The following is a 27,431-nucleotide window of genomic DNA, read 5'->3' as shown; positions in this document are numbered from 1 at the left end:
AAAAAATCCTGTAGAAATCCTATAGAAATGGCAAAAATCCCATTAAAATCCCATAGAAATCCCATTAAAAACACCCATAAAAATCCTAAAATCCTAATAAAAACCCCATAGGAATCCTAAAAACTAAAAAAATGCTATAGAAACCCCAAAATTGCCATAGAAATGGCAAAAATCCCATCAAAATCCCATTGAAAACACTCATGAAAATCCCATAGAAATCCCATTAAAAATCCCATAAAAATCCCATAAAAATCCCATTAAAAACACTCATAAAAATCCTGAAATCCCAATAAAAACCCCATAAGAATCCTAAAAACCAAAAATCCCATAGAAAACCCAAAAATCCCATAGAAATCCCATAGAAATCCTACAAAAATATCCAAAAAAATCCCATAGAAACCCCAAAAATCCCACAGAAATCCTATAAAAATCCTCCATAAATTCCCCAAAAATTCGCTAAAAATTACTGAAAAATCCCCAAAAAAATGCTGTAAAAATAATAAAAAAAATCTTAAATAATTGGAAAAAAATCCCAGAAAAATCTCATAAAAATTCCACAGAAATCCTACAGAAATCCCAGAAAAATCCCATAAGAATCTGAAAAAAATCCCATTAAAATCCCATAAAAATCACATAAAAATTCCCCAAAAAATCCCATAAAAATCCAAAAAAAAAATTTTAAAAATCCCCAAAAAAGCGAAAAAAAATTCCAAAAAAATTCGAAAAAAAATCCCAAAAAATCCCAGAAAAATCCTACAGAAATCCCAGAAAAATCCCATAAGAATCTGAAAAAAATCCCATAAAAATCCCTAAAAATCTAAAAATCCCATAAAAAATCGCCAAAAAAACTTAAAAAAATCCCAAAAAATCGAAAAAATCCCCAAAAAAATCCCAAAAAAATCCCATAAGAATCTGAAAAAAAATCACATAAAAATCCCAAAAAAAATCCCATAAAAATCCCCAAAAAATCCCATAAAAATCCAAAAAAATTTTTTTTAAATCCCCAAAAAATCCCCAAAAATAAAAAAATCCCAAGAAAAATCCTCAATCCCAGAAAATCTAAGAATCTGAAAAAAATCCCATAAAAATCACATAAAAATCCCCAAAAAAATCGAAAAAAATCCCAAAAAAATCGAAAAAAAATCCAAAAAAAATCGAAAAAAAATCCAAAAAAAATCGAAAAAAAATCCAAAAAATTCCAAAAAAATTCCAGAAAAATCCCAGAAAAATCCTATAAATCCTAGAAACCCCAAAACCCTATAAAATGCCCCAAATTTCCCCAATTTCCAGGCGGAACAGCGCCGGGGTCGCCGGCAGACCGGCAGGGAGATGAAACTCAGGATCCCAAAAATCCCAAAAAATCCCAGAAAAAAACCCAAAACAAATCCCTGAAAAATCCCAGAAAAATCCTACAGAAATCCCAGAAAAATCCCATAAGAATCTGAAAAAAAATCCCATAAAAATCTCATAAAAATCCCCAAAAAAATCTCATAAAAATCCAAAAAAAATCGAAAAAAAATTCAAAAAAAATAAGAAAAAATTCCAAAAAAATCCCAAAAAATCCCAGAAAAATCCCATAAATCCTAGAAACCCCAAAACCCTATAAAATGCCCCAAATTTCCCCAATTTCCAGGCGGAGCAGCGCCGGGGTCGCCGGCAGACCGGCAGGGAGATGAAGCTCAGAGTTCTGGCTGAGAGGAGAAAACCTCTGGAGATCGAAGGGTTAAGGGAGGATGGGCTCAGGTGAGAGAAAAACCCCAAAAATCCTAAATTTAGCCCAAAATTTGACCCAAAATTCACCCCAAAATCCCAAATTTAACCCAAAATTAACCCTGAAATTTACACCAAAAATCCCCAAATTTAACCCAAATTGATCCCTAAAAAATCCCAAATTTAACCCAAAATTTAACATAAAATTCGCCCTAAAAATCCCAAATTTAACCCAAAATTTAACCCAAAATTCACCCCAAAAACCCCAAATTTAACCCTAAATTTAATGCAAAATTCGCCCTGAAATTTACCCCAAAAATCCCAAATTTAACCCTAAATTTAATGCAAAATTCACCCTAAAAATCCCAAATTTAACCCAAATTGATCCCTAAAAAATCCCAAATTTAACCCAAAATTTAACCCAAAATTAACCCCAAAAATCCCAAATTTGACCCAAAATTTAACCCAAAATTTACCCCAAAAACCCCAAAATTAACCCAAAATTTACCCCAAAAATCCCAAATTTACCCCAAAATTTAACCCAAAATTTACCCCAAAAACCCCAAAATTAACCCAAAATTTAACACAAAATTCACCCTAAAAATCCCAAAATTAACCCCAAAAACCCCTGAAATTTATCCCAAAAACCCTGAAATTGACACCAAAAACCTCCAAATTTACCCCAAAATTTACCCCAAAAATCTGCAAATTTATCCCAAAGTTTACCCCAAAAAAATCCTGAAATTTACACCAAAAATCCCAAAATTTATCCCAAAAAATCTCCAAATTTATCCCAAAATTTACCCCAAAAAAATCCTGAAATTTACACCAAAAAATCCCAAAATTTATCCCAAAAAATCTCCAAATTTATCCCAAAATTTACCCCAAAAAAATCCTGAAATTTACACCAAAAAACCCCAAAATTTACCAAAGTTCATCCAAATAATCTCCACATTTATCCCAAATTTTAGCCCAAAAAACCCCAAAATGAACACCAAAATGAACCCCAAAAACCCCAAAATTTACCCCAAAATCACTCAAAATCCACCCTGAGACTCAAAATTTCCCAAAATTCATCCCAAAAATCCCAAAATTCACCCTAAAAATCACTCAAAAATCCAAAAATTAGCACCAAAAATCCCAAAATTAACCCCAAAATCCACCAGAAAAACCCCAAAATTCCCCCTAAAATCTCCCAAATTCCACCCCAACCTTCCCCTGGGACCCCAAAATCCCCAAATTTCCCCAAAAAACCCCAAAATTTCCCAAATTTCCCCAAACCAGGGCGAAGGCTCAGGAGCTCCACGATTGGATTCAGCAGTTGGAGTCAGAGAAGTTTGATTTGATGGAGAAGCTGAGGAAGCAAAGATATGAGGTGAGAATCCCAAAAAATCCAAAAAAATCCCCAAAAAATCCCAAAATTCCCGAAATTCAGAGAGTCAGGATCCCAAAAAACCCAAAATCCCAAAAAAATCCCCAAAAAAATCACCTAAAATAGCCAAAAATACCCAAAATTGGAGTGAAATTTGATGGAGGAGGCAAAGATATGAGGTGAGAATCCCAAAAAATCCCAAATTTCCCAAAAAAATCCCAAAATTTTCCAAAATTCAGAGATTCAGGATCCCAAAAAACCCAAAAATCCCAAAAAAATCCCCCAAAAAATCACCAAAAAATCACCTAAAATAGCCCAAAATACCCAAAATTGGAGTGAGATTTGATGGAGGAACTGAGGAAGCAAAGATATGAGGTGAGAATCCCAAAAAATCCCAAAATTCCCAAAAAAATCCCAAAATTTCCAATATTTGCACATTCAGGATCCTAAAAAACCCAAAAATCCCCAAAAAATCACCTAAAATAGCCAAAAATACTCAAATTTTGGGTTTGATTTGATGGAGGAACTGAGGAAGCAAAGATATGAGGTGAGAATCCCAAAAAAATCCCAAAATTCCCCCAAATTTCCCAAAAAAATCCCAAAATTTCCCATATTTGCACATTCAGGATCCTAAAAAACCCAAAAATCCCCAAAAAATCACCTAAAATAGCCAAAAATACCCAAAATTTGAGTGAAATTTCATGGAGAAACTGAGGTGAGAATCCCAAAAAATCCCAAAATTCCCCCAAAAATATCCCAAAATTCCCAAAATTTGGAATCCTGAATCCTTTAAAAGGAAAAAAACCCCAAAAATCCTCAAAAAATAACTCAAAATAACCCAAAAATCCCCAAAAATCTTCCCACTTTGGGTAGGATTTCATGCAGAAACCCCAAAAAAATCCCAAAATTCCCAAAATCCAGGAATTTGGGATCCCAAGAAACCCTAAAATCCCAAAATTTGGGTGAAAAATTCCCAAAATTTGGGGGTTTTCCTCAGTTTAATCTTCATTTTCTCCCCACAGATCAATGTGCTCTACAACCGGATCAGCCACGCCCAGAAATTGTAATTTTGGGGGAATTTTGGGGGAAATTTGGGGATTTGGGGTGCTGGGAGTGTTTTTTGGGGGATTTTTTGGGATTTTTGGGTTTTTATTTGGGGGTTTTGGGTGATTTTTTGAGGATTTTTAGGGTTTTTGGGGAATTTTTGGATTTTGGGTGATTTTGAGGGAATTTTGGTGGATTTTTTTTGATTTTTTGGGTGATTTTGGGGATTTTTTGGGGATTTTTGAGATTTTTTGGGGATTTTTTGGGAGATTTTGGGGATTTTTGGGTGATTTTTGGGATTTTGGGAGATTTTAGGTGTTTTAGGGTTTGGGCTTTGTGATTTTTTGGGGGTGAGGGGGTTTTGGGGTTTTGGGGGATTTTGAGGATTTTTGGGAAGGTTTTGGGTCTTTTTTGGGGTGATTTTTGGGTGATTTATTTGGGGATTTTGGGTTGAATTTTTGGGGATTTTTGGGAGATTTTTTGGAGGTTTTTGGGTGATTTATTTTGGGGTTTAGGGTGATTTTTTGGGGATTTTTATATGTTTTTGGGGATTTTTTGGGGGAGAATTTGGGTGATTTTTGGATGATTTTTGGGGATTTTAGGTGTTTTTTGGGGATTTTTTTGGGGAGGTTTTGGGTGATTTTTTTTGGATTTTTATGTGGATTTTGGGGATTTTTTGGGGGAATTTGGGTGATTTTTGGATGGTTTTTTGGGATTTTAGGTGTTTTTTGGGGATTTTTTTGGGGAGGTTTTGGGTGATTTTTTTTAGGGACGTTTCAGGAATTTTTGGGTTATTTTTTTGGGTTTTGGAAGATTTTTTGGGGATTTTCGGGTGATTTTTTGAGTGATTTTCGGGTGATTTTTTGGTGATTTTGGGGTGTTTTTTGGGGATTTTTTTTGGAACTTTTGGGGTGATTTTTTAGGGATTTTCCAGGAATTTTTGGGTGATTTTTGGGGAAGTTTTTAGGGGATTTTTCTATGACATTTGGGGATTTTTTGGCTGATTTTTGGCTAATTTCTCGAGGACCTTTCCCGGGTATTTTTTACTAATTTTTGAGGTATTTTAGGGTAACTTTTCTCTCATTTCTGAGTGATTTTTGGGGCATTTTTAGGTGATTTTTAGGTGATTTTTGGGGATTTTTAGGTGATTTTTTCAGGAACTCTCGGAGGATTTTCAGGGAGCTTTCCGGGAAATTCTGGGTGATTTTTTTGGGATTTCTGTGGGAATTTTTGGCTCATTTCTCGAGGATCTTTCCGGAATATTTTTCCCCTAATTTTTGAGTTATTTTTTGGCAACTTTTCGGTCATTTTTGGGGTATTTTCAGCCAATTTTTGGCTAATTCCCGCTCTCCCCTCACAGCAAAAAAACTCTATTTCTGTGGAGATTTTTGACTCATTTCTCGAGGATCTTTCCAGGATATTTTTCCTTAATTTTTGAGGTATTTTTGGGTAACTTTTCGGTCATTTTTGGGGTATTTTTGAGTGACTTTTCGGTCATTTTTACCTCATTTTTGCCCGATTTTCCTCTCCTCCCTCACAGCAAAAAAACTCGATTTCTGTGGGGATTTTTGGGTAATTTCTCGAGGATCTTTCCGGGATGTTTTTTAGTAATTTTTGAGGTATTTTGGGGTAACTTTTAGCTCGTTTTTGGCCGATTTTTGTCTGATTTCTGTGGGGATTTTTGGCTGATTTTTCGCGGATCTTTCCGGGATACTTTTAGCCAATATTTGGGGTATTTTTGAGTCACTTTTCGCTCATTTTTACCTCATTTTTCCCCGATTTTTCCTCTCCTCCCTCACAGCAAAAAACTCGATTTCTGTGGGGATTTTTGGGTAATTTCTCGGGGAGCTTTCCGGGATATTTTTTACTAATTTTCGGTGGATTTCAGGGTAACTTTTCGCTCATTTTTACCTCATTTTTCCCCGATTTTCCCTCACAGCAAAAAAGTCGATTTCTGTGGGGATTTTTGGCTGATTTCTTGAGGAGCTTTCAAGGGATGTCTTTTGCCGATATTTGGGCTATTTTAGGGTAACTTTAAGCTCATTTTTGGCCGATTTTTGGCTGATTTCTGTGGGGATTTTGGGTGATTTTTTGAGGATTTTTAGCTGAATTTTCAGGGACCTTTCCGGAACAATTTTTACTAATTTTTTGGCTATTTCAGGGTAACTTTTCGCTCATTTTTACCTCATTTTTCCCCGATTTTCCTCTCCTCCCTCACAGCAAAAAAGTCGCCAAAGGCCGCGTCGGAGGCCGCTGGAAGTAACCCCGCCCCCATGACGTCACCGCGCCCCGCGCGCCATGACATCACCCCCCAATAAACCAATCAGCACTCTCCCTCTCTTCCCGCCTTTTTTCTCCGCCGTTCCGCGTTGTCCGCGTCGTTGCCATGACAACCACGCCCCCGCGCTTCCGGTCCCGCCCCGCTGCGGCGGCCGCTGCCCTCAGCCCCGCCATGGCGGCGGCGGCGGCGGCGGCGGCGGCGCGGGAGCGGCGGCGGGAGCAGCTGAGGCGCTGGGAGGAGGAGGAGGAGGAGGAGGAGGAGGCGGCGGCGGCGGCTCGGCGCTCCCCCCGCGGCGCGGCGCGGCCCGCCCGGCCGGCCCGGGTCCGCTTCGAGCGGCAGGCCGAGTTCCGCGCGGTGTGCGCAGGCGCGGAGCTGGCGGAGGCGCGCGCCATGGTGATGGCGCCCGAGGGCGGCGGGCGCGCGCTGCTGGGCGGGGCTAACGCGGATGGGATCAGCGCGCTGCACCAGGTGGGCGGGGCTTAGACCAGGGGGCGGGGCTTAGAGCAATGGGCGGGGCTAACGCGGATGGGATCAGCGCGCTGCACCAGGTGGGCGGGGCTAAGGGAATGGGCGGGGCTAACGCGGACGGGATCAGCGTGCTGCACCAGGTGGGCGGGGCTTGGATAGAGGGGCGGGGCTTAGAGCAGGGGGCGGGGCTAACGCCGACGGGATCAGCGCGCTGCACCAGGTGGGCGGGGCTAGGGAGAGGGGCGGGGCTTAGATCAATGGGCGGGGCTAACGCCGATGGGATCAGCGTGCTGCACCAGGTGGGCGGGGCTAAGGGAATGGGCGGGGCTAAGGGAAAGTGGGCGTGGTTTGCGAGGAGAGGGCGGGGCGACAGCTGGAGTGGGCGTGGTTTGGTGTGAAGGGGCGTGGCCAGCGCTGACACCAGGACTGTTATCTGATTGGTGGATGTGGTGGGAAGGGGCGTGGCTTCGTCGGTGGGAGGGGCTAGGGCGGGGGCGTGGTTTCTGAGTGATTGACAGGTCTGAGCAGAGGGGGCGTGGCTTGGAGCGGAGTGACCCAAATGTCCCCAAATCCCCCAAAATGTCCCCAAAGGTCCCCATATCCCCAATGTCCCTGCTGTCCCTGCTGTCCCCAGCACTGTCCCTGCTGTCCCCAATGTCCCATTAATGTCCCCAATGTCCCCAACACTGTCCCCATTAATGTCCCCAATGTCCCCTGGTGTCCCCTGGGCTGTCCCTGCTGTCCCCATGATGTCCCCAATGTCCCCAATAATGTCCCATTAATGTCCCATTAATGTCCCCAATGCTGTCCCTGCTGTCCCCACTGTCCCCATTAATGTCCCCAACGTCCCTGCTGTCCCCAATTCTGTCCCCACTGTCCCCAATGTCCCATTAATGTCCCCCAATGTCCCCATGCTGTCCCCATGATGTCCCAATGCTGTCCACAGTGCTATCCCCAATGTCCCCAATATCCCCATTAATGTCCCCAGTGCTGTCCCCAATGTCCCCAGTGTCCCCGTTAATGTCCCTAATGCTGTCCCCACTGTCCCCATTAATGTCCCCAATGTCCCCATGCTGTCCCCATCAATGTCCCCCCGGTGTCCCCAGGCGTGCATCGATGACAACATGGAGGTTGTTGAGTTCCTGGTGGAGAGTGGAGCAGATGTGAACCAAGCTGACAACGAGGGCTGGACGCCTCTGCACGTGGCTGCGGCCTGTGGGAGCCGAAATATCGCTGAGTGAGTGACCTGAAATGTCCTCAAAATGTCCCCAAAATGTCCTGAAATTATCCCCAAAATATCCTGAAAATATCCTGAAAATATCCTGAAATTATCACAAAAATATCATGAAAATATCCTGAAATTATTGTAAAAATATCCCCAAAAATATACCAAAATATCCTGAATTTATCCTGAAATTATCACCAAAATATCCCCAAAATATCCTGAAATTATGGTAAAAATATCCTCGAAATATCCTGAAATTATCACAAAAATATCCCAAAAATATACCAAAATATCCTGAATTTATCCTGAAATTATCACAAAAATATCCTCGAAATATCCTGAAATTATCACAAAAATATCCCAAAAATATACCAAAATATCCTGAATTTATCCTGAAATTATCACAAAAATATCCCCAAAATATCCTGAAATTATCCCAAAAATATCCCTAAAATATCCCCAAAATATCCTGAAAATATCATAAAAATATCACCAAAATTAACCTAAAATTATCTCAAAACACACTGGACGCCTCTGCACGTGGCTGCGGCCTGTGGGAGCCGAAATATCGCTGAGTGAGTGACCTGAAATGTCCTCAAAATGTCCCCAAAATGTCCCCAAAATATCCTGAAATTATGGGGAAAATATCCTGAAAATATCCTGAAATTATGGTAAAAATAGCCTGAAAATATCCTGAAATTATCACAAAAATATCCTGAAAATATCCTGAAATTATCGTAAAAATATCCTGAAAATATCCTGAAATTATCATAAAAATATCCCCAAAAATATACCAAAATATCCTGAATTTATCCTGAAATTATCACCAAAATATCCCCAAAATATCCTGAAATTATGGTAAAAATATCCTGAAAATATCAGGAAAATATCCTGAAAATATCCTGAAATTATCACAAAAATATACTGAAAGTATCCTGAAAATATCGTAAAAATATCCCCAAAATATCCTGAAAATACCCCAAAAATATCATTAAAATATCCCCAAAATATCCCTAAAATATCCTGAAATTATCGTAAAAAATATTCCCAAAATATCCCCAAAATATCCTGAAAATATCCTGAAATTGTCGTAAAAATATCCCCAAAAATGTACCAAAATATCCTGAAATTAACCCAAAATTATCCCCAAAATATCCTGAAAATATCCTGAAAATATCCCCAAAACTATACCAAAAATCCTAAAATTAATCCAAAATTATCCCAAAAATATCCCCAAAATATCATAAAAATATCCTTCGATATATACTGAAATTATTCCAAAATTAACCCAAAATTAACGAGTGACCTGGAGGTGGCAAACCACCCAAAACTCCCCATAAAACACCCCAAACCCCCCAGATTTTCCCAAAATCCCCCAAAATTCCCCCAAAATCCCCCAAATTCCCAAAAAACACCCCAAAATTCCAACCACCAAAACCAACCTCAAACCCCACAAAAACCACCCCAAACTCCCCATAAAACACCCCAAAATGCCCCAAAACCAACCCAAAACTCCACATAAAACACCCCAAATTCCACATCAAACCCCATAAAACACCCCAAAATCCCCAAAATTCCCCCAAAATGTAGGAATTTCCCAATTCCCAGGTACCTGCTCTCTCACAGCGCTGACCCCGCGGTGGTGACGAGTGACCTGGAGGTGGCAAAAACCACCCCAAACTCCCCAGAAAACACCCCAAACTCCACAGAAAACACCCCAAACTCCCCCAAAACCCCCCAAAATTCCCCCAAAATTTAGGAATTTCCCCAATTTCAGGTACCTTCTCTCTCACGGCGCCGACCCCGCGGCGGTGACGAGTGACCTGGAGCTCCCCCTGGAGGTGGCAAACTGCCATGACCTCCCCATGAAACACCCCAAAATGCCCAAAACCAACCCAAAACTCGCCATAAAACACCCCAAATCCCAAATTTCCCCAAAAATCCCCAAATTTCCCCAATTTCAGGTACCTGCTCTCTCACGGCGCCGACCCCGCGGCGGTGACAAGTGACCTGGAGCTCCCCCTGGAGGTGGCAAACTGCCATGACCTCCCCATAAAGCACCCCAAAATCCCCAAAATAAACCCAAAACTCCCCATAAAACACCCCAAACTCCCCATAAAACACCCCAAAACACCCCAAAATCCACTAATTTCCCCCAAATCCCCAAATTTCCCCCATTCAGGTACCTTCTCTCTCACGGCGCCAATCCCACGGCAGTGACAAGTGACCTGGAGGTGGCAAAAACCACCCCAAACTGCCCAGAAAACACCCCAAAATCCCCCAAATCCCACATCAAACACCCCGATCTCCCCATGAAACACCCTAAAATCCCCAAAACACCCCAAACTCCCCCAAAATCCCCAAATGTCCCCAATTTCAGGTACCTTCTCTCTCACGGCGCCGACCCCGCGGCGGTGACAAGTGACCTGGAGCTCCCCCTGGAGGTGGCAAACTGCCATGACCTCCCCATGAAACACCCCAAAATCCCCAAAACTCCCCATAAAACACCCCAAACTCCACAGAAAACACCCCAAACTCCCCCAAAATCCCAAAAAACCCCCAAAATCCCCAAATTTCCCCCATTCAGGTACCTTCTCTCTCACGGCGCCGACCCCGCGGCGGTGACGAGTGACCTGGAGCTCCCCCTGGAGGTGGCAAACTGCCATGACCTCCCCATAAAACACCCCAAACTCCCCAAAACCAACCCAAAACTCCCCATAAAACACCCCAAACTCCCCATAAAACACCCCAAACTCCCCCAAAATCCCAAAAAACACCCCAAAAATCCCCAAATTTCCCCAATTTCAGGTACCTGCTCTCTCACGGCGCCGACCCCGCGGCGGTGACGAGTGACCTGGAGCTCCCCCTGGAGGTGGCTGAGGATGAGGCGATGGAGGAGCTGCTGAGGGCGGAGCTGCAGAGACGCGGTGGGCGGGGCTTGGAGAGTGGGCGGGGCTTGGGCAGTGGGCGGGGCTTGGCGAGTGGGCGGGGCTTGGGCAGTGGGAGGAGCTAGGGGGTGAGGTGGGCGTGGTTTGTGGTGGTGGGCGGGGCTTGTGATGAGGTAATGATACTGCAATGGAGGAGATGCGGTGGGCGGGGCTTGGCAGAGTGGGCGGGGCTTGGGAGAGGGCGGGGTTTGTGAAGGTGGGCGGAGCTTGTGAGGTGGAAAGTTAAATTGGGGCGAAATAGGGAAAAATTGGGGAAGATCAGGGAAAAATTGGGGAAAATTGGGGAAAATTTGGGGAAAATTGGGAAAAAATAGGGAAAAATTAGGGAAAATTTGGGAAAAAATTGGAGAAAATGAAAAAAAAGGGAAAAATTGGGAAAAATTGGGGAAAATTGGGGAAAATTTTGGGGAAAAATTTGGGGAAAATTGGGGAAAATTGGGAAAAATTTTGGGGAAAAATTTGGGGAAAATTGGGGAAAAATTGGGGAAAATCAGGGAAAATTTTGGGGAAAAATAAGAGGAATTTTGGGGAAAAAATCATGGGAAATTGAGGGAAAAATGGGAAATTGGAAATTGGGGAAAATTGGGGAAAAATGGGAAATTGGGGAAAAAATTTGAGAAATTGGAGAAAAAATTGAAAATTGAGGAAAATTTCAGGGGAAAATTGGAGAAAAATAAGAGGAAAATTGGGGGAAAAGTGAGAGAAAATGGTGAAAAATTGGAGAAAATATGGAGAAAATTTGGGAAAAATTGGGGAAAATTGGGAAAAAATGGGGAAAAATTGGGGAAAAATTGGAGAAAAATTGGAGAAAAATTGGAAAAAAATTGGGGAAAAATCGGAAAAAAATGGGGAAAAAATCAGGAAAAATCAGAAAAAAATTGGGGAAAAATTGGGAAAAAATGGGGAAAAATGGGGAAAAAATGGGAGAAAAATCAGAGAAAAATGGGGAAAAATGGGGAAAAATTGGGAAAAAATTGGAAAAATTTGGAGAAAAATTGGGAAAAATTGGGGAAAAATTGGGGAAAAATTGGAAGAAAAATGGAGAAAAATTGGGGAAAATAGGAGAAAAATTGGGAAAAAATTGGGAAAAATGAGAGAAAATTGGGGAAAAATTGGGGAAAAAATTGGAAAAAATGGGGAAAAAATGGGGAAAAATTGGGGAAAAAATGGGGAAAAATTGGGAAAAAATTGGGAAAAATCAGGGAAAAATTGGGGAAAAATTGGGAAAAAATTGTGAAAAATCGGGGAAAATTGGGGGAAAAATGGAGAAAAATTGGAAAAAATTGTGAAAAAATTGGGAAAAATCAGGGAAAAACTGGGGGAAAAAATAGGGAGAAAAATGGAGAAAAATTGGTTAAAAATGAGAGAAAAATTGTAAAAAAATTGGGAAAAATAGAAAAAAATTGGGGAAAAATCAGAAAAAAATTGAGAAAAAATTGGGAAAAATTGGGGAAAATTGGGGAAAAATTGGAGAAAAATTGGGAAAAATCGGGGGAAAATTGGGGGAAAAATGGGGAGAAAAATGGAGAAGAATTGGTTAAAAATGAGAGAAAAATTGTAAAAAAATTGGGAAAAATCAGAGAAAAATTGGGGAAAAATCAGAAAAAAATCAGAAAAAATTGGGAAAAATTGGGGAAAAATTGTGAAAAAATTGTGAAAAATCGGGGAAAATTGGGGGAAAAATCAGAGAAAAATTGGGAAAAATTGGGAAAAATGGGGGAAAATTGGGGAAAAATTGGAAAAAATTGTGAAAAATCAGAGAAAAATCGGGGCAAATTGGGGAAAAATTGGGGAAAAAATGGAAAAAATGGGGAGAAAAATGGAGAAAAAATGGGGAAAAAATGGAGAAAAATTGGAAAAAAATTGGGAAAAAATGGGAGAAAAATTGGGGAAAAATCAGAAAAAAATTGGAAAAAATTGGGAAAAATCGGGGAAAATTTGGGGAAAAATCAGAGAAAAATTGGGAAAAATTGGGAAAAATGGGGGAAAATTGGGGAGAAAAATTGGGGAAAAATTGGGGAAAAATGGAGAAAAATTGGGGAAAAATTGAGAAAAATCGGAGAAAAATTGGGAGAAAAATTGGGAGAAAAATGGGGAAAAATTGGGGAAAAATTGAGAAAAATTTGGGGAAAAAGTTGGGGAAAAATTGGAGAAAAAATTGGGAAAAATTGGGAGAAAAATGCAGAAAAATTGGGGAAAAATGGAAAAAAAATGGAGAAAAATTGGGAAAAAATTGGGAAAAATCGGAGAAAAATTGGGAAAAAATTGGGAAAAATCGGGGAAAATTGGGAAAAAATTGGAGAAAAATTGGGAAAAATTGGGAAAAATTGGGGAAAATTTGGGGAAAAATTGGAGAAAAATTGGGAAAAATGGGGGAAAATTGGGAGAAAAATTGGGAAAAATTGGAGAAAAATTGGGGAAAATTCGGAGAAAAAATGGGGAAAAATTGGGGAAAAATTGGGGAAAAATTGGGAAAAATGGGGGAAAATTGGGGAAAAATTGGGAAAAAAATTGGAGAAAAAATGGGGGAAAATTGGAGAAAAATTGGGAAAAAATTGGGAAAAATCAGAGAAAAATCGGGGAAAAATTGTGAAAAAATTGTGAAAAATCGGGGAAAATTTGGGGAAAAATCAGAAAAAATTGGGGCAAATTTGGGATAAAGTTTGTGAGGAGCTGAGGTGCAGCTGAGGTCACTCTGTGTCCCCCCAGGAGTGGACATTGCCGTGGCCAAAGGCGCCGAGGAGCAGCGAATGCTGCAGGACACTCTCAGCTGGTTGGACTCAGGAGAGCTCGGCGACTGTCCCCACCCTGCCACCGGGGCCAGCGCGCTGCACGTGGCTGCAGCCAAGGGCTACATCGAGGTCATGAGGTAAAAATGTGGGGAAATGGGAAAAATGGTGAAAATCGGTGAAAAAATGGTGAAAATCGGTGAAAAAATGGGGAAAATCGGTGAAAAAATGGGGAAATTAGAGCGAAAAATGGGTGAGAAATGGAGAAAAATGGGGAAAAAAGGGGAAATTTGGGGTCACTCAGCTCTGCACGTGGCTGCAGCCAAGGGCTACATCGAGGTCATGAGGTAAAAACGTGGGGAAATGGGAAAAGATGGGAAAAAACGGTGAAAAAATGGGGAAAATCGGTGAAAAAATGGGGAAATTAGAGCGAAAAATGGGGAAATTTGGGGTGTTTTGGGGGTTTGGGGTCACTCAGCTCTGCCAAACGGTACATCAAGGTGATGAGGTCAGTTGGGGGGGAAATTTGGGGAGAAATGGTGAAAAAATGGGAAAAAATGGTGAAAAAATGGGGAAAATAGAGCGAAAAATGGGGAAAAAACGAGGAAAAATGGGGAAATTTGGGGCATTTTGGGGGTTTGAGGTCACCAAGCTCTGCAGGTGGCTGCAGCCAAAGGGTACATCGAGGTGATGAGGTAAAAATGTGGGGAAATTTGGGGAGAAATGGGGAAAAAATGGGAAAAATCGGTGAAAAAATGGTGAAAATCGGTGGAAAAATGGTGAAATTAGAGTGAAAAATGGGGAAAAACGGGAGAAAAATGGGGAAAAAATGAGGAAAAATTGAGATTTTGGGAGGTTTGGATCCTGCAGGTGGCTGCAGCCAAAGGGTACATCGAGGTGATGAGGTAAATACATGGAAATTGGGGAAAAAAACAGGAAAAAATGGGAAAAATCGGTGAAAAAATGGGGAAAATGGAGCGAAAAATGAGGAAAAATGGTGAAAAAGGAGGAAAAGTGGAGTCCAAATTAATGGGATTGTTAATGAAATTAATAGGATTTTAACCAAATTAATAGGATTTTAACGAGTTCATTAGGATCTCACCAAACCCATGGTGTTATTAACAGGATTTTGATGAAATTATTGGGATTTTCACCAAACCAAGGAGGTTTTTAATGGGATTTTTCCCTAAATTAATGGGATTTTCACCAAAAATAATGAGATTTTCACCAAAATAATGAGATTTTCCCCAAAATTCATGGGATTTTCACCAAACCAATGGGGTTTTAATGAAATTAATGAAATTTTCACCAAACCAAGGAGGTTTTTAATGGGATTTTCCCCCAAAATTAATGGGATTTTATTAAACCAATGCACTTTTTAATGGGATTTTAACCAAAATTATGAGATTTTCGCCAAACCAAAGCCGTTTTTCGTGGGATTTTCGCCAAAAATAATGAGATTTTCACCAAATAAAAAGGATTTTCACCAAATAAAAAGGATTTTCACCAAACCAAGGAGGTTTTTAATAGGATTTTAACCAAAATAATGAGATTTTCACCAAACCAAAGCCGTTTTTCAATGGGATTTTCACCAAAAATGATGATATTTTCCCCAAAATAATGGGATTTTCCCCAAAATAATGAGATTTTCCCCAAAATAATGGGATTTTCCCCAAAAATAATGATATTTTCATCAAATAAAAAGGATTTTCACCAAATGAAAAGGATTTTCACCAAACCAAGGAGGTTTTTAATGGGATTTTAACCAAAATTATGAGATTTTCGCCAAACCAAAGCCGTTTCTCGTGGGATTTTCACCAAAAATAATTATATTTTCACCAAAATTCATGGGATTTTCCCCAAATAAAAAGGATTTTCACCGAATAAAAAGGATTTTCCCCCAAAATAATTTAATTTATTTTATGTTTTGGCTGCCCAGGCTGCTGCTGGCGGCAGGCTTTGACCCCAACGTGAGGGACAAGGACGGTTGGAGCCCAAATTAATAGAATTGTGAATGAAATTAATGGGATTTTAACCAAATTAATAGGATTTTAACGAATTCATTAGGATCTCACCAAACCCATGGTGTTGTTAACAGGATTTTGATGAAATTATTGGGATTTTCACCAAACCAAGGAGGTTTTTAATAGGATTTTAACAGAAATAATGAGATTTTCACCAAAATTAATAGGATTTTAACAGAAATAATGAGATTTTCACCAAACCAAAGCCATTTTTAATAGGATTTTCACCAAAATTCATGGGATTTTCACCAAATAAAAAGGATTTTCACCGAATAAAAAGGCTTTTCCCCCAAAATAATTAATTTTTTTCATTTTTTGGCTGCCCAGGCTGCTGCTGGCGGCAGGCTTTGACCCCAACGTGAGGGACAAGGACGGTTGGACTCCTCTGCACGCCGCAGCTCACTGGGGGGTGGAGGAAGCCTGCAGGCTGCTGGCAGAACATCTGTGTGACATGAGCCCCCAGAATAATGTGGTGAGAGGTTTGGGATTTTTTGGGATTTTTTTTGGAATTTTTTGGGATTTTTTGGGATTTTTTCTGGAATTTTTTGGGATTTTTTTTGAATTTTTTTGAATTTTTTCCGAATTTTTTTCGAATTTTTTTCGAATTTTTTTCAATTTTTTTTCAAATTTTTTCAAATTTTTCACATGTTTTCTGATTTTGATTTTCTAATTTTTTGGGATTTAAACAAATTATTGGGGGATTTTTTTCTGGACTTTTGGGGGGATTTTTGGGATTTTTGGGGGTTTTAAAAATTTTTTTGGCATTTTTTAGGGTTTTTTTGGGAATTTTGGGGTTTTTGGGGTCCCTGCAGGCTGCTGGCAGAACATCTGTGTGACATGAGCCCCCAAAATAATGTGGTGAGAGGTTTGGGGGGATTTGGGGAATTTTTGGGGATTTTTTTTTGAGAATTTTTTGGGATTTTTTTGGGGATTTTTTGGGGATTTTTTGGGATTTTTTTTGAATTTTTTTTGAATTTTTTTTGATTTTTTTTTAAATTTTTTCGAATTTTTCTGGATTTTTTTTTTGATTTTTTTTTTTTTTTTTTTTTTTCAGATTTTTTATTTTAAAAAATTTTGGGGGGATTTTTCGGGATTTTGGGGGATTTTTGGGATTTTTCTGGATTTTTGGGTTTGGGGGGTTTTTGGGATTTTGGGGGTTTTGGGGTCCTGCAGGCTGCTGGCAGAACATCTGTGTGACATGAGCCCCCAAAATAATGTGGTGAGGGTTTGGGGATTTGGGGATTTTGGGATTTTTTGGGATTTTTGGGGATTTTTTGGGATTTTTCTGGAATTTTTTGGGATTTTTTTGAATTTTTTTGAATTTTTTGATTTTTTTTGAATTCTTTTTGAATTTTTTTTCAATTTTTTTTTTTGAATTTTTAAAAAATTTTTTTTCTAATTTTTTGGGATTTAAACAAATTATTGGGGGATTTTTTTCTGGACTTTTGGGGGGATTTTTGGGATTTTTGGGGGTTTTAAAAATTTTTTTGGCATTTTTTAGGGTTTTTTTGGGAATTTTGGGGTTTCTGGGGTCCCTGCAGGCTGCTGGCAGAACATCTCTGTGACATGAGCCCCCAAAATAATGTGGTGAGAGGTTTGGGGAGAAATTTGGGTGATTTGGGATTTTTAGGGATTTTTGGCATTTTTTCTGGAATTTTTTTTTAATTTTTTGGGAATTTTTTTTTTTTAATTTTTGTTTTAATTTTTTTAAAAATATTGGTTTTCTTTTTTTTTAAATTTTTAAAAAATTTTTTAGGATTTTTAAAAATTTTTTGAGGATTTTTAAAAACTTTTTTGAGGAATTTTTTTCTGGACTTTTGGGGGATTTTAGAAAGTTTTTGGGTTTTTGGGATTTTTTGGGATTTTTTGGGGATTATTTTTTATTTTTTGGGGTGAATTTCGGGTTTTTTCGGTGGTTTTTAGGGTGGATTTTGGGGCTTTTTTGTGGTGGATTTTGGGGTGAATTTTGGGGGTTTTTGGGGTGGATTTGAAGTGAATTTTAGGGTGGATTTTGGGGTATTTTTGGGGTGAATTTTGGGGTTTTTTGGGTATTTTTAGGGTAAATTTTGGGGTGGTTTTGGGATGAATTTTGGGATTTTTGGGGTGAATTTTGAGGTGAATTTCGGGGTGAATTTTGGGGTGGATTTTGGGGTATTTTTGGGGTGAATTTTGGGGTTTTTTGGGGTTTTTCAGGGTGAATTTTGGGATTTTAAGGGTCAATTTTCGGGTATTTTTGGGGTTTTTGGGGTGGATTTTGGGGTATTTTTGGGGTGAATTTGGGTGTTTTTGGGGTGAATTTTGGGGTTTGGGGTTTTTTTGGGGGTGAATTTACAGGGTATTTTGGGGTGAATTTTGGGTTTTTTTGGAGTGAATTTCAGGGTGAATTTTGGGGTGAATTTCAGGGTTTTTGGGGTGAATTTTGGGGTGAATTTTGGGGTTTTTCAGGGTGAATTTTGGGGGTGAATTTTACTTAGGTTTGGGTTTTAGGGTGAATTTTGGGGGTTTTTCAGGGTGAATTTTTGGGTTTTCGGGGTGAATTTTGGGGTTTCAGTGTTGATTTTTGGGTTTCAGGGTGAATTTTGGGGTGAATTTGGGATTTTTTGGGGTGAATTTTGGGGTGTTTTTGGGGTTTTTCAGGGTAAATTTTGGGGTTTTTTGGGGTTTTTCAGGTTGAATTTTGGGGTGGATTTTGGGGTATTTTTGGGGTGAATTTTGGGGTGTTTTTGGGGTGAATTTGGGTTTTTTTGGGGTTTTTCAGGGTCAGCTCCCCTGTGACTTGGCAGATGAAGAAACTTTGCCTTTGCTGGAAGAACTGCAGAGACGGCAGAACCACGTGAGAGAAAAAATCCCAAAAAAACCCCAAATTTACCCCAAAAACTGCTCCCAAAAAACCCCAAAAATTCACCCAAAAATTCATCTCAGAGCTGCAGAGACGGCAGAACCACGTGAGAGAAAAAATCCCAAATTTACCCCAAAAAAACCTCCAAAAAAACCCAAAAAATTCACCCAAAATTCACCCCAAAATCCTCTCTGGAACTGCAGAGACGGCAGAACCACGTGAGAGAAAAAATCCCAAAATTTACCCCAAAAAATCCCCAAATTTACCCCAAAAATTCACCCAAAATTCACCCAAAAATTCATCTCAGAGCTGCAGCGACAGCAGAACCACGTGAGAGAAAAAAACCCCAAAAATCCCCAAATTCACCCCAAAAACTGCTCCCAAAAAACCCCAAAAATTCATCTCAGAACTGCAGAGACGGCAGAACCACGTGAGAGAAAAAATCCCAAAAATCCCAAAATTCACCCCAAAAACTGCTCCCAAAAAACCCCAAAAATTCATCTCAGAACTGCAGAGACGGCAGAACCACGTGAGAGAAAAAATCCCAAATTTACCCCAAAAAAAACCTCCAAAAAACCCAAAAAATTCACCCAAAATTCATCTCAGAACTGCAGCGACGGCAGAACCATGTGAGAGAAAAAATCCTAAATTTACCCCAAAAAAACCCCCAAAAAATTCACCCAAAATTCACCCCAAAATCCTCTCTGGAACTGCAGAGACGGCAGAACCATGTGAGACCTAAAAAATCCCCAAATTTATCCCAAAAACTGCTCCAAATAAACCCCAAAAATTCACCCAAAATTCATCTCAGAGCTGCAGCAACAGCAGAACCACGTGAGAGAAAAAAACCCAAATTTACCCCAAAATTTACCCCAAAAATCACCCAAAATTCACCCCAAATCCTCTCTGGAGCTGCAGAGACGGCAGAACCATGTGAGAGAAAAAATCCCAAATTTACCCCAAAAAAACCCCAAATTTACCCCAAAATTCACCCAAAATTCATCTCAGAACTGCAGCGACAGCAGAACCACGTGAGACCCAAAAAATCCCAAATTTACCCCAAAATTTACCCCAAAATTCACCCAAAAATTCACCCCAATGACCTCAAATTTCCCCCAAAACCCCAAAATTTCCCCAAAAAACCCCAAATTTCCCCAGAAAAACCCAAATTTCCCCCAAATTTCCTCTCTAGGACCCCAAAATTCTCAAAAAAACCTAAATTTCCCAAAAAAAAACCCCAATTTTTCCCCAAATTTCACCCCCAAGACCCTAGATTTCCCCCAAAAACCCCAAATTTCCCCCCAAAAACCCCAAATTTCCCAAAAAAATCGCCAATTTCCCCAAATGTCCCCAAAAAAACCCAAAATTGCCCAAATTTTCCCCCAAAAAAGTCAAAATTTTCCCCAAAACTCCCCAAATTTCCCCTCCAGGACCCCAGATTTTCACCCAAAGATCCCCCAAATTTCCCCAAATTCCCCAAATTATCCCCAAATTCCCCAAATTTCACCTCCTAGGACCCCAAATTTCTCCCCCAAAACCCCAAATTTTCCCCAAAAATAACCCCCAAATTTCCCCCAAAATACCCCAAATTTCCCCCAAATTCCACAAATTTTCCCAAATTTCTCCCCCAAAATCCCCAAATTTTCACCCAAGAACCCCAAATTTCCCCAAATTACCCCAAATTTCCCTGAATTCCTCAAATTTCCCCAAATTTTCTCCAAATTCTCCCCAAAATTTCCCAAATTTCCCCAAATTTTCCCCAAATTTCCCAAATTTCCTCCAAATTTCCTCAAAATTTCCCCCAAATTCCCCCAAATCTTCCCAAATTTCGCCCAAATTTCCCCAAAACTTTCCCAAAATTTCCCAAATTTCCCCAAAAAACCCCAAAATCTTCCCAAATTTCCCCTCTAGGACCCCAATTTTCACCCCAATTTCCCCCAAATTCCCCAAAACTCCCCAAATTTCCCCCAAGTTCCCCAAAATACCCCAAATTTTCCCCAAAAAACCCCAAAATTTCCCCAAATTTACATCTAGGACCCCAAATTTCTCCCCCAAAACCCCAAATTTTCACCCCAAAATACCCCAAATTCCCCAAAATACCCCAAATTTCCCCAAAATACCCCAAAATTTTCACCAAAAACCCAAAATTTCCCCAAATTTTCACCCCAAGAACCCCAAATTTTCCCCAAAAACCCCAAATTTCCCCCAAATTCCCCAAAAACCCCAAATTTCCCCAAATTTCCCCAAATTTCCCAAATTTCGCTTGCAGCTCCGAGGGCAGCAGGAGCTCAGCGCCGCCCCTCCCCCACCCCCGGCGGACCACGATGGGAACTGCAGCGCGGCGGGAGAAGCACCGCCGGTGAGACCCCAAAACACCCCAAAAAACCCCAAAAAACCCAAAACACCCAAAAACCCCAAAAAAACCCAAAAACCACCCAAAACCCCAAAACACACAAAAACCCAAAACCCAAAAAAACCCAAAATACCCCAAAATACCCCAAAATTACCCCAAAATTCACCCAAAATTCACCCAAAATACCCCAAAAATCCACCCTGAAAACCTCAAAAATCAGGTTGAGCTGAAAAACCCTGAAATTGACCAAAAAACCCCAAAAATGACCCAAAAATACCCAAAAAACAGCCCAAACCAACCCAAAATTACCCAAAAAACCCCAAAATTACCCCAAAAATCCACCCCAGAAACCCCAAAAAACAGCCTGAGGTGAAAAACCTTGAAATTGACCCAAAAAACCCCAAAAATGACCCAAAAAACCCCTAAAACACCCAAAATTACCCCAAAAATCCACCCCAGAAACCCCTAAAAACAGCCTGAGCTGAAAATCCTGAAATTGACCCAAAAAACCCCAAAAATGACCCAAAAATACCCAAAAAACCCCAAAAAAACCCCGAAATTAACCCAAAAAAACCACCCAAAATTACCCCAGAAATCCAGCATGATCCAAAAATCCCCAAATTTACACAAAAAACATCCCGAAAATCCCAAAATACCCCAAAAATCACCCGAAACTGACCCAAAAATCCACCCAAAAACCCCAAAATCAGCCTGATCTGAAAAACCTTGAAATGGAACAGAAATTCTCCAAAATTGGCCCAAAAAACACCCTGAAAATCCCCAAAAAAACCCCAAAACCACCCAAAATTAACCCCAAAATCCACCACAAAACCTCGAAAATCAGCCTGATCCAAAAATCCTGAAATTGACACCAAAAAATAACAAAAATCCCCAAAAACGCCCCAAAAAAACCATAAAAATCCCAAAATTACCCATTTTTATGCTAAAATCCCCATTTTTCCCCCTTTTTCCCCATTTTTTAACCAAAATCTCCATTTTTTCTCCCAATCATTTTCCCCATTTTTGACTCCAAATTCCTCAATTTTTGCCCATTTTCCCATTTTTTCACCAATTTTCTCCATTTTTTTCCCCAAATCCCCAAATTTTAACCAAAATCCCATTTTTCCCCCCAGAAGCTCCATTTGGAGCCATTTGGAACCCCAAAATCCCCATTTTTTACCCCAAAATCCCCATTTTTTCCCCTAAAATCTCCATTTTTTCACCAATTTTCTCCATTTTTTCACCGATTTTCTCCATTTTTTTTCCTAAAATTATCATTTTTAACCAAAATTGTATTTTTTCCCCCCAGAAGCTCAGTCTCCCGCCGCAGCTCCAAGGACAAACTCTCTCTGGCCCATTTTTTACCCTAAAATCCCCATTTTTTCACCTAAAATCCCCATTTTTTCACCAATTTTCTCCATTTTTTCACCCAAAATCACAATTTTTTTTCCATTTTTTAACCAAAATCCCCTTTTTTCCCCCCAGAAGCTCCGTGTCCCGCCGCAGCTCCAAGGACAAGCTCTCTCTGCCCCATTTTTACCCTAAAATCCCCATTTTTTCACCGATTTTCTCCATTTTTTCACCGTTTTTCCCCATTTTTTCTCCATTTTAACCAAAATCCCATTTTTTCCCCCCAGAAGCTCCGTGTCCCGCCGCAGCTCGAAGGACAAACTCTCTCTGGCCCATTTTTTACCCTAAAATTCCCATTTTTTCACCTAAAATCCCCATTTTTTCCCCGATTTTCTCCATTTTTTCACCATTTTTCTCCATTTTTTTCCCCAAATCCCCAAATTTTAAGCAAAATTCCCTTTTTTCCCCCCAGAAGCTCTCTTTTTTCACCCTCAAATCCCCACTTTTTGCCTGTTTTTCTCCATTTTTTCCCCTAAAATCTCCATTTTTTCACCGATTTTCTCCATTTTTTCACCGATTTTCCCCATTTTTTCTCTGTTTTTTAACCAAAATCCCCATTTTTCCCCCCAGCTCCTCCGTGTCCCGCCGCAGCTCCAAGGAGAAGCTCTCCTTGGCCCAAAATCCCCATTTTTAACCCTAAAATCCCCATTTTTTGCCCGATTTTCTCCATTTTTTCACTGATTTTCTCCATTTTTTTTTCTAAAATCATTATTTTTTAACCAAAATTGTAATTTTTCTCCCCAGCTCCTCCGTGTCCCGCCGCAGCTCCAAGGACAAACTCCTTCTGGCCCATTTTTCACCCTAAAATCCCCATTTTTTCACCTAAAATCTCCATTTTTTCACCGATTTTCTCCATTTTTTCACCCAAAATCACCATTTTTTTTCCATTTTTTAACCAAAATCCCCTTTTTTCTCCCCAGAAGCTCCGTGTCCCGCCGCAGCTCGAAGGACAAGCTCTCTCTCGCCCTCCAGGCTCAGGCGCTGGACAGGGTGGGGGTTGGGCGATTCCCGCCGCCCCTCCCCCCGCCCGGCCACAGTGGGGGAGGGGCGGAGAGCGACAGCGAGGGGGAGGGGCAGGAGGGTGAGCGATCCCAAATTTGGGGCAATTTGGGATTTTTTGGGGAAAATTTGGGATTTTTAGGGGGATTTTTGGGATTTTTTTGGGGAAAATTTGGGATTTTTTTGGGATTTTTGGGGAAAATTTGGGATTTTTTGGGGATTTTTGGGGGAAATTTGGGATTTTTTGGGGAAAATTTGGGGTTTTTGGGGGAAAATTTGGGATTTTTTGGGTATTTTGGGGAAAAATTTGGGATATTTTGGGGATTTTGAAAATTTAGAGAAAAATTTGGGATTTTGGGAAAATTTGGGATTTTGGGAAAAAATTAGGAAAATTTGGGATTTGAGGGAAAATTTGAAGTTTTTGAGAAAATTTGGGATTTTGAAATTTGGGATTTTAAGGGGGAAAATGGAAATTCAGGAAAAAATTGGGGAAATTTGGATGTTTTGGGGACAAAATTGGGATTTTTGGGGGAAAATTTGGGATTTTTTGGGCATTTTTTGGGGAAAATTTGGAAATTTTGGGGAGAAAATGGGGAATTTGGGATTTTTGGGGGAAAATCGGGATTTTTTGGGGAAAAATTGAGATTTTTGGGGGAAATTTGGGGGTTTTGGAATTGGGATTTTTTGAAGGTTTTTGGGGGAAAATTGGGATTTTTAAGGGAAAACTTGGGATTTTTGGGGGGAAATTTGGGGATTTTGGGGGAAGGAAAATTGGGATTTTTGGGGAGAAAAATTTGGGTTCTTGGGGGAAAAATTGGGACTTTGTGGGGGAAAAATGGGAATTTTGGGGTAAAAAAATGGGAATTTGGGAGGGAAAAATTGAGAATTTCGGGGGGAAAAGTGGGATTTTTGGGACAAAGAAATGGGGATTTTGGGAGGGAAAAAGATTGGGATTTTGGGGGAGGAAATTGGGATTTCGGAGTGAAAAAAGTGAATTTTGGGGTGGAAAAGTGGGAATTTCAGGGTGAAAAATGGGAATTTCGGGGTGGAAAAAGTCGGAATTTTGGGGGAAAAAATTGGAATTTTGGGGTGAAAACTGGGAATTTCGGGGTGGAAAAAAAGTGGATTTTGGGGTGAAAAAAGTGAATTTCAGGGTGGAAAAAGTGAATTTTGGGGTGGGAAAAATCGAAATTCTGGGGGTTAGAAAAAGCGACTTTTGGGGTGAAAAAACCTGAATTTTGGGGTGAAAAACGTGAATTTTGGGCTGAAAATCCCCAATTTCTCTCTCTCTCTCTCCCAGCCCCCCCCTCCGCCCCTCCCCCCCCGGCCCCTCCCCCTCCCCCTCCCCCGCCGAGGCTCCTCCCCTCCCTCCCCATATGGTGCGGTGGGCGGAGCTCCGCCCAGGCCACGCCCCCTTCCCCCCGCCCTGTGCCGCTCGGGCTCGCTGGGGGCGTGGCCAACCGCCCAGGCCACGCCCACCGTGCGCCGCTCCGCCTCCTCGCCCCGGCTGCAGGCCACGCCCACCCCGGACACGCCCACGGTGAGGCCACGCCCCCTTTGGGGAATGGTGGGCGGGGTTTGGGGAAGCCACGCCCCCTTTTGGGGAAGCCACGCCCACCCTGACCGAGCCCCGCCCCCCCGCAGGTTCCCGAGGCCGCCAGCCGCCCCTCCCCCACCCCGGCAGCCCCCAGGTGAGGTGGGGGGTGGGGCGGGGAGGGGGGGTGGTGACGTCATCGGGGAAATGGGGATGACGTCATGGGGGAATGGGTGGTGATGACGTCATCGCAATGGGGTGGTGATGACGTCATCGCCCCTCCCCCTCCCCAGCCCCTCCCCCACTCCGGCCGCAGCTCCTCAGGAGCCCAAAGGGCGAAGGTGAGTTCAGTTCCCCAAAAAATTACCCAAAATTGCCCCAAAAATTACCCAAAATTACCCAAAAAACCCCAAAAAATTCCCCAAAAAAACCCCAAAAAATTACCCAAAATTACCCAAAATTCCCCCAAAAAAACCCCAAAATTCCCCCAAAAAAACCCCAAAATTCCCCCAAAAAATCCCGAATTTCCCAAAATTCCCCAATTTGCCCCAAAAAAACCTTAATGTTTTCCCAAAATCCTCGTCGATCCCTGTGAAATTCTCCGGTTTTGCCCCAAAAAAATCCCATTTTTCCCCACCAAAATCCCCAATTTTTTCATTCCCCAAATTCTTCCTCAAATGCCCATTTTCCCCCCCAAAAAAAATCCAATTTTCTCCCCCAAAAATCCCATTTTTCCCCAAAAAAATCGATTTTCTCCCCCAAAAATCCCCATTTTTTTCCCCAAAAATCCCCATTTTTTTCCCCAAACATCCCCCTTTCTCCCCACAAAATCTCCTTTTCTTTCTCCCTAAACCCCAAATTTTCTCCCCTCCAAAATCCCAATTTTTTTCCCCGAAAATCCCCATTTTTTTCCCCCTAAAATCCCCATTTTCCCCCAAAAATCCCAATTCCTCCCCATATAAATCCCCATTTTCTGCCCCAAAAAAACCAAATTTTCTCCCCCAAAATCCCACTTTTCCCCCCAAAACACCCAATTTTTTTCCCCAAAACACCCTATTTTTTCCCCAAAATCCCCATTTTCTGCCCAAAAAAATCCAATTTTCTCCCCCAAAATCCCATTTTTTCTCCCTAAACACCCAATTTTTTCCCTAAAATTCCCGGTTTTTTTCCCCAAATCCCCGTTTTTTCCCCCAAACACCCAATTTTCTCCCCAAAATCCCCATTTCTCCCTGAAAAATCTCCATTTTCTCCCCCAAAATCCCTTTTTTTTTTCCCCAAAACACCCAATTCTTTTCCCCAAATTCCCATTTTTTTCCCCAAAACACCCAATTTTTTCCCCAAAACACCCAATTTTTTCCCAAAATCCCAATTTTTTTTCCCCAAATTCCCATTTTTTTTCCCCAATTCCTATTTTTTTCCCCAAATTCCCATTTTTTCCCCAAAACTCCCAATTCTTTTCCCCAAATCCCATTTTTTTTCCCCAAAATCCCAATTTTTTTCCCCAAAATCCCAATTTTTTTCCCCAAACACCCAATTTTTTCCCCCAAATCCCCATTTTTTCCCCAAAATCCCATTTTTCCCCAAAAAATTTCCCATTTTTCCTCCCAAAATTCCCATTTTTTTTTTCCCCAAAACACCCAATTCTTTTCCCAAAATCCCATTTCTTTCCCCAAAATCACATTTTTTCCACCAAATTCCCATTTTTTTCCCCCAAAACACCCAATTTTCCCCCAAATTCCCATTTTTTTCCCCCAAATTCCCATTTTTTTCCCCAAAATCCCAATTTTTTTTCCCCAAACACCCAATTCTTTTCCCCAAATCCCCATTTTTTTTCCCCAAATTCCCATTTTTTTTCCCCAAATTCCCATTTTTTTTCCCCAAATCCCCATTTTTTCCCCAAATTCCCATTTTTTCCCCAAAATCCCAATTTTTTTTCCCCAAATTCCCATTTTTTCCCCACCCAGACCATTCCAGCCTCCAGCCCGGGATGAGGAATCAGAATCTCAACGCAAAGCCAGAAGTCGGTTGATGCGTCAGGCCAGGAGAGCAACACAGGTGGGACCTGAAATCACCCAAAATTACCCCAAAAATAGCCAAAATCACCCGAAATTACCCTGAAATCACCTGAAATCACCTGAAATCACCCGAAATTACCCCAAAAACACCCGAAATCACCCAAAATTACCCTGAAATCACCCCGAATTGCCCCAAAACCACCCAAAATCAACTGAAATTACCCCAGAATCACCCGAAATCGACCCAAAAATACCCCAAAATCACCTGAAATCACCCAAAATCGACCCAAAAACACCTGAAATCACCCGAAATTACCCCAAAATCACCTGAAATCATCTGAAATCGACCCTAAAACAGCCAAAATCACCCGAAATTACCCCAAAATTGACCAAAATCAACCGAAATTACCCCAAAAATAGCCAAAATTACCCCAAATTGCCCTAAAATCACCTGAAATCACCCGAAATCAACCCAAAAAC

At 40.8% G+C, this 27,431-nt stretch overlaps 2 protein-coding genes across 2 annotated transcripts in view; both read left to right on the top strand.

The window, feature by feature from the left end:
- The first annotated feature begins 1,632 nt into the window (after positions 1–1,632).
- On the top strand, positions 1,633–6,460 carry LOC146422845 (troponin T, slow skeletal muscle-like). The gene is made up of 4 exons (XM_085045367.1): positions 1,633–1,743; positions 2,995–3,085; positions 4,105–4,145; positions 6,347–6,460. The coding sequence occupies exons 1-4, from the start codon at positions 1,673–1,675 to the stop codon at positions 6,387–6,389; spliced, it is 246 nt and encodes an 81-aa protein (XP_084901493.1). The 5' UTR covers positions 1,633–1,672; the 3' UTR covers positions 6,390–6,460.
- Positions 6,461–6,497: 37 nt separating this feature from the next.
- Positions 6,498–27,431, top strand: part of PPP1R12C (protein phosphatase 1 regulatory subunit 12C) — a 33,089-nt gene continuing 12,155 nt past the window's right edge. The window contains exons 1-11 of the mRNA XM_085045385.1: positions 6,498–6,875; positions 7,982–8,112; positions 10,909–11,027; positions 13,758–13,917; positions 16,129–16,273; positions 18,560–18,634; positions 20,910–20,999; positions 24,748–24,942; positions 25,047–25,093; positions 25,230–25,277; positions 26,901–26,991. Of these exons, the coding sequence (XP_084901511.1) occupies positions 6,513–6,875; positions 7,982–8,112; positions 10,909–11,027; positions 13,758–13,917; positions 16,129–16,273; positions 18,560–18,634; positions 20,910–20,999; positions 24,748–24,942; positions 25,047–25,093; positions 25,230–25,277; positions 26,901–26,991 (1,464 nt within the window). The 5' untranslated portion in view covers positions 6,498–6,512. The remainder of the gene's footprint in view (positions 6,876–7,981; positions 8,113–10,908; positions 11,028–13,757; positions 13,918–16,128; positions 16,274–18,559; positions 18,635–20,909; positions 21,000–24,747; positions 24,943–25,046; positions 25,094–25,229; positions 25,278–26,900; positions 26,992–27,431) is intronic.

This window comes from Lichenostomus cassidix, unplaced genomic scaffold, assembly GCF_008360975.1.
Source record: "Lichenostomus cassidix isolate B80296 unplaced genomic scaffold, HeHo_3.0 HiC_scaffold_38, whole genome shotgun sequence".
In the NCBI taxonomy this organism is placed as follows: Eukaryota; Metazoa; Chordata; class Aves; order Passeriformes; family Meliphagidae; genus Lichenostomus; species Lichenostomus cassidix.
This window is presented reverse-complemented; position numbering and strand designations above follow the sequence as displayed.

Coding starts and splice junctions, on each gene's coding strand:
- LOC146422845 (XM_085045367.1), top strand. CDS start 1,673: ATGAAGCTCAGAGTTCTGGCTGAGAGGAGAAAACCTCTGGAGATCGAA. Junction 3,086..4,104: donor TGAGGAAGCAAAGATATGAG/GTGAGAATCCCA, acceptor TTCTCCCCACAG/ATCAATGTGCTCTACAACCG. Junction 4,146..6,346: donor ATCAGCCACGCCCAGAAATT/GTAATTTTGGGG, acceptor CCTCCCTCACAG/CAAAAAAGTCGCCAAAGGCC.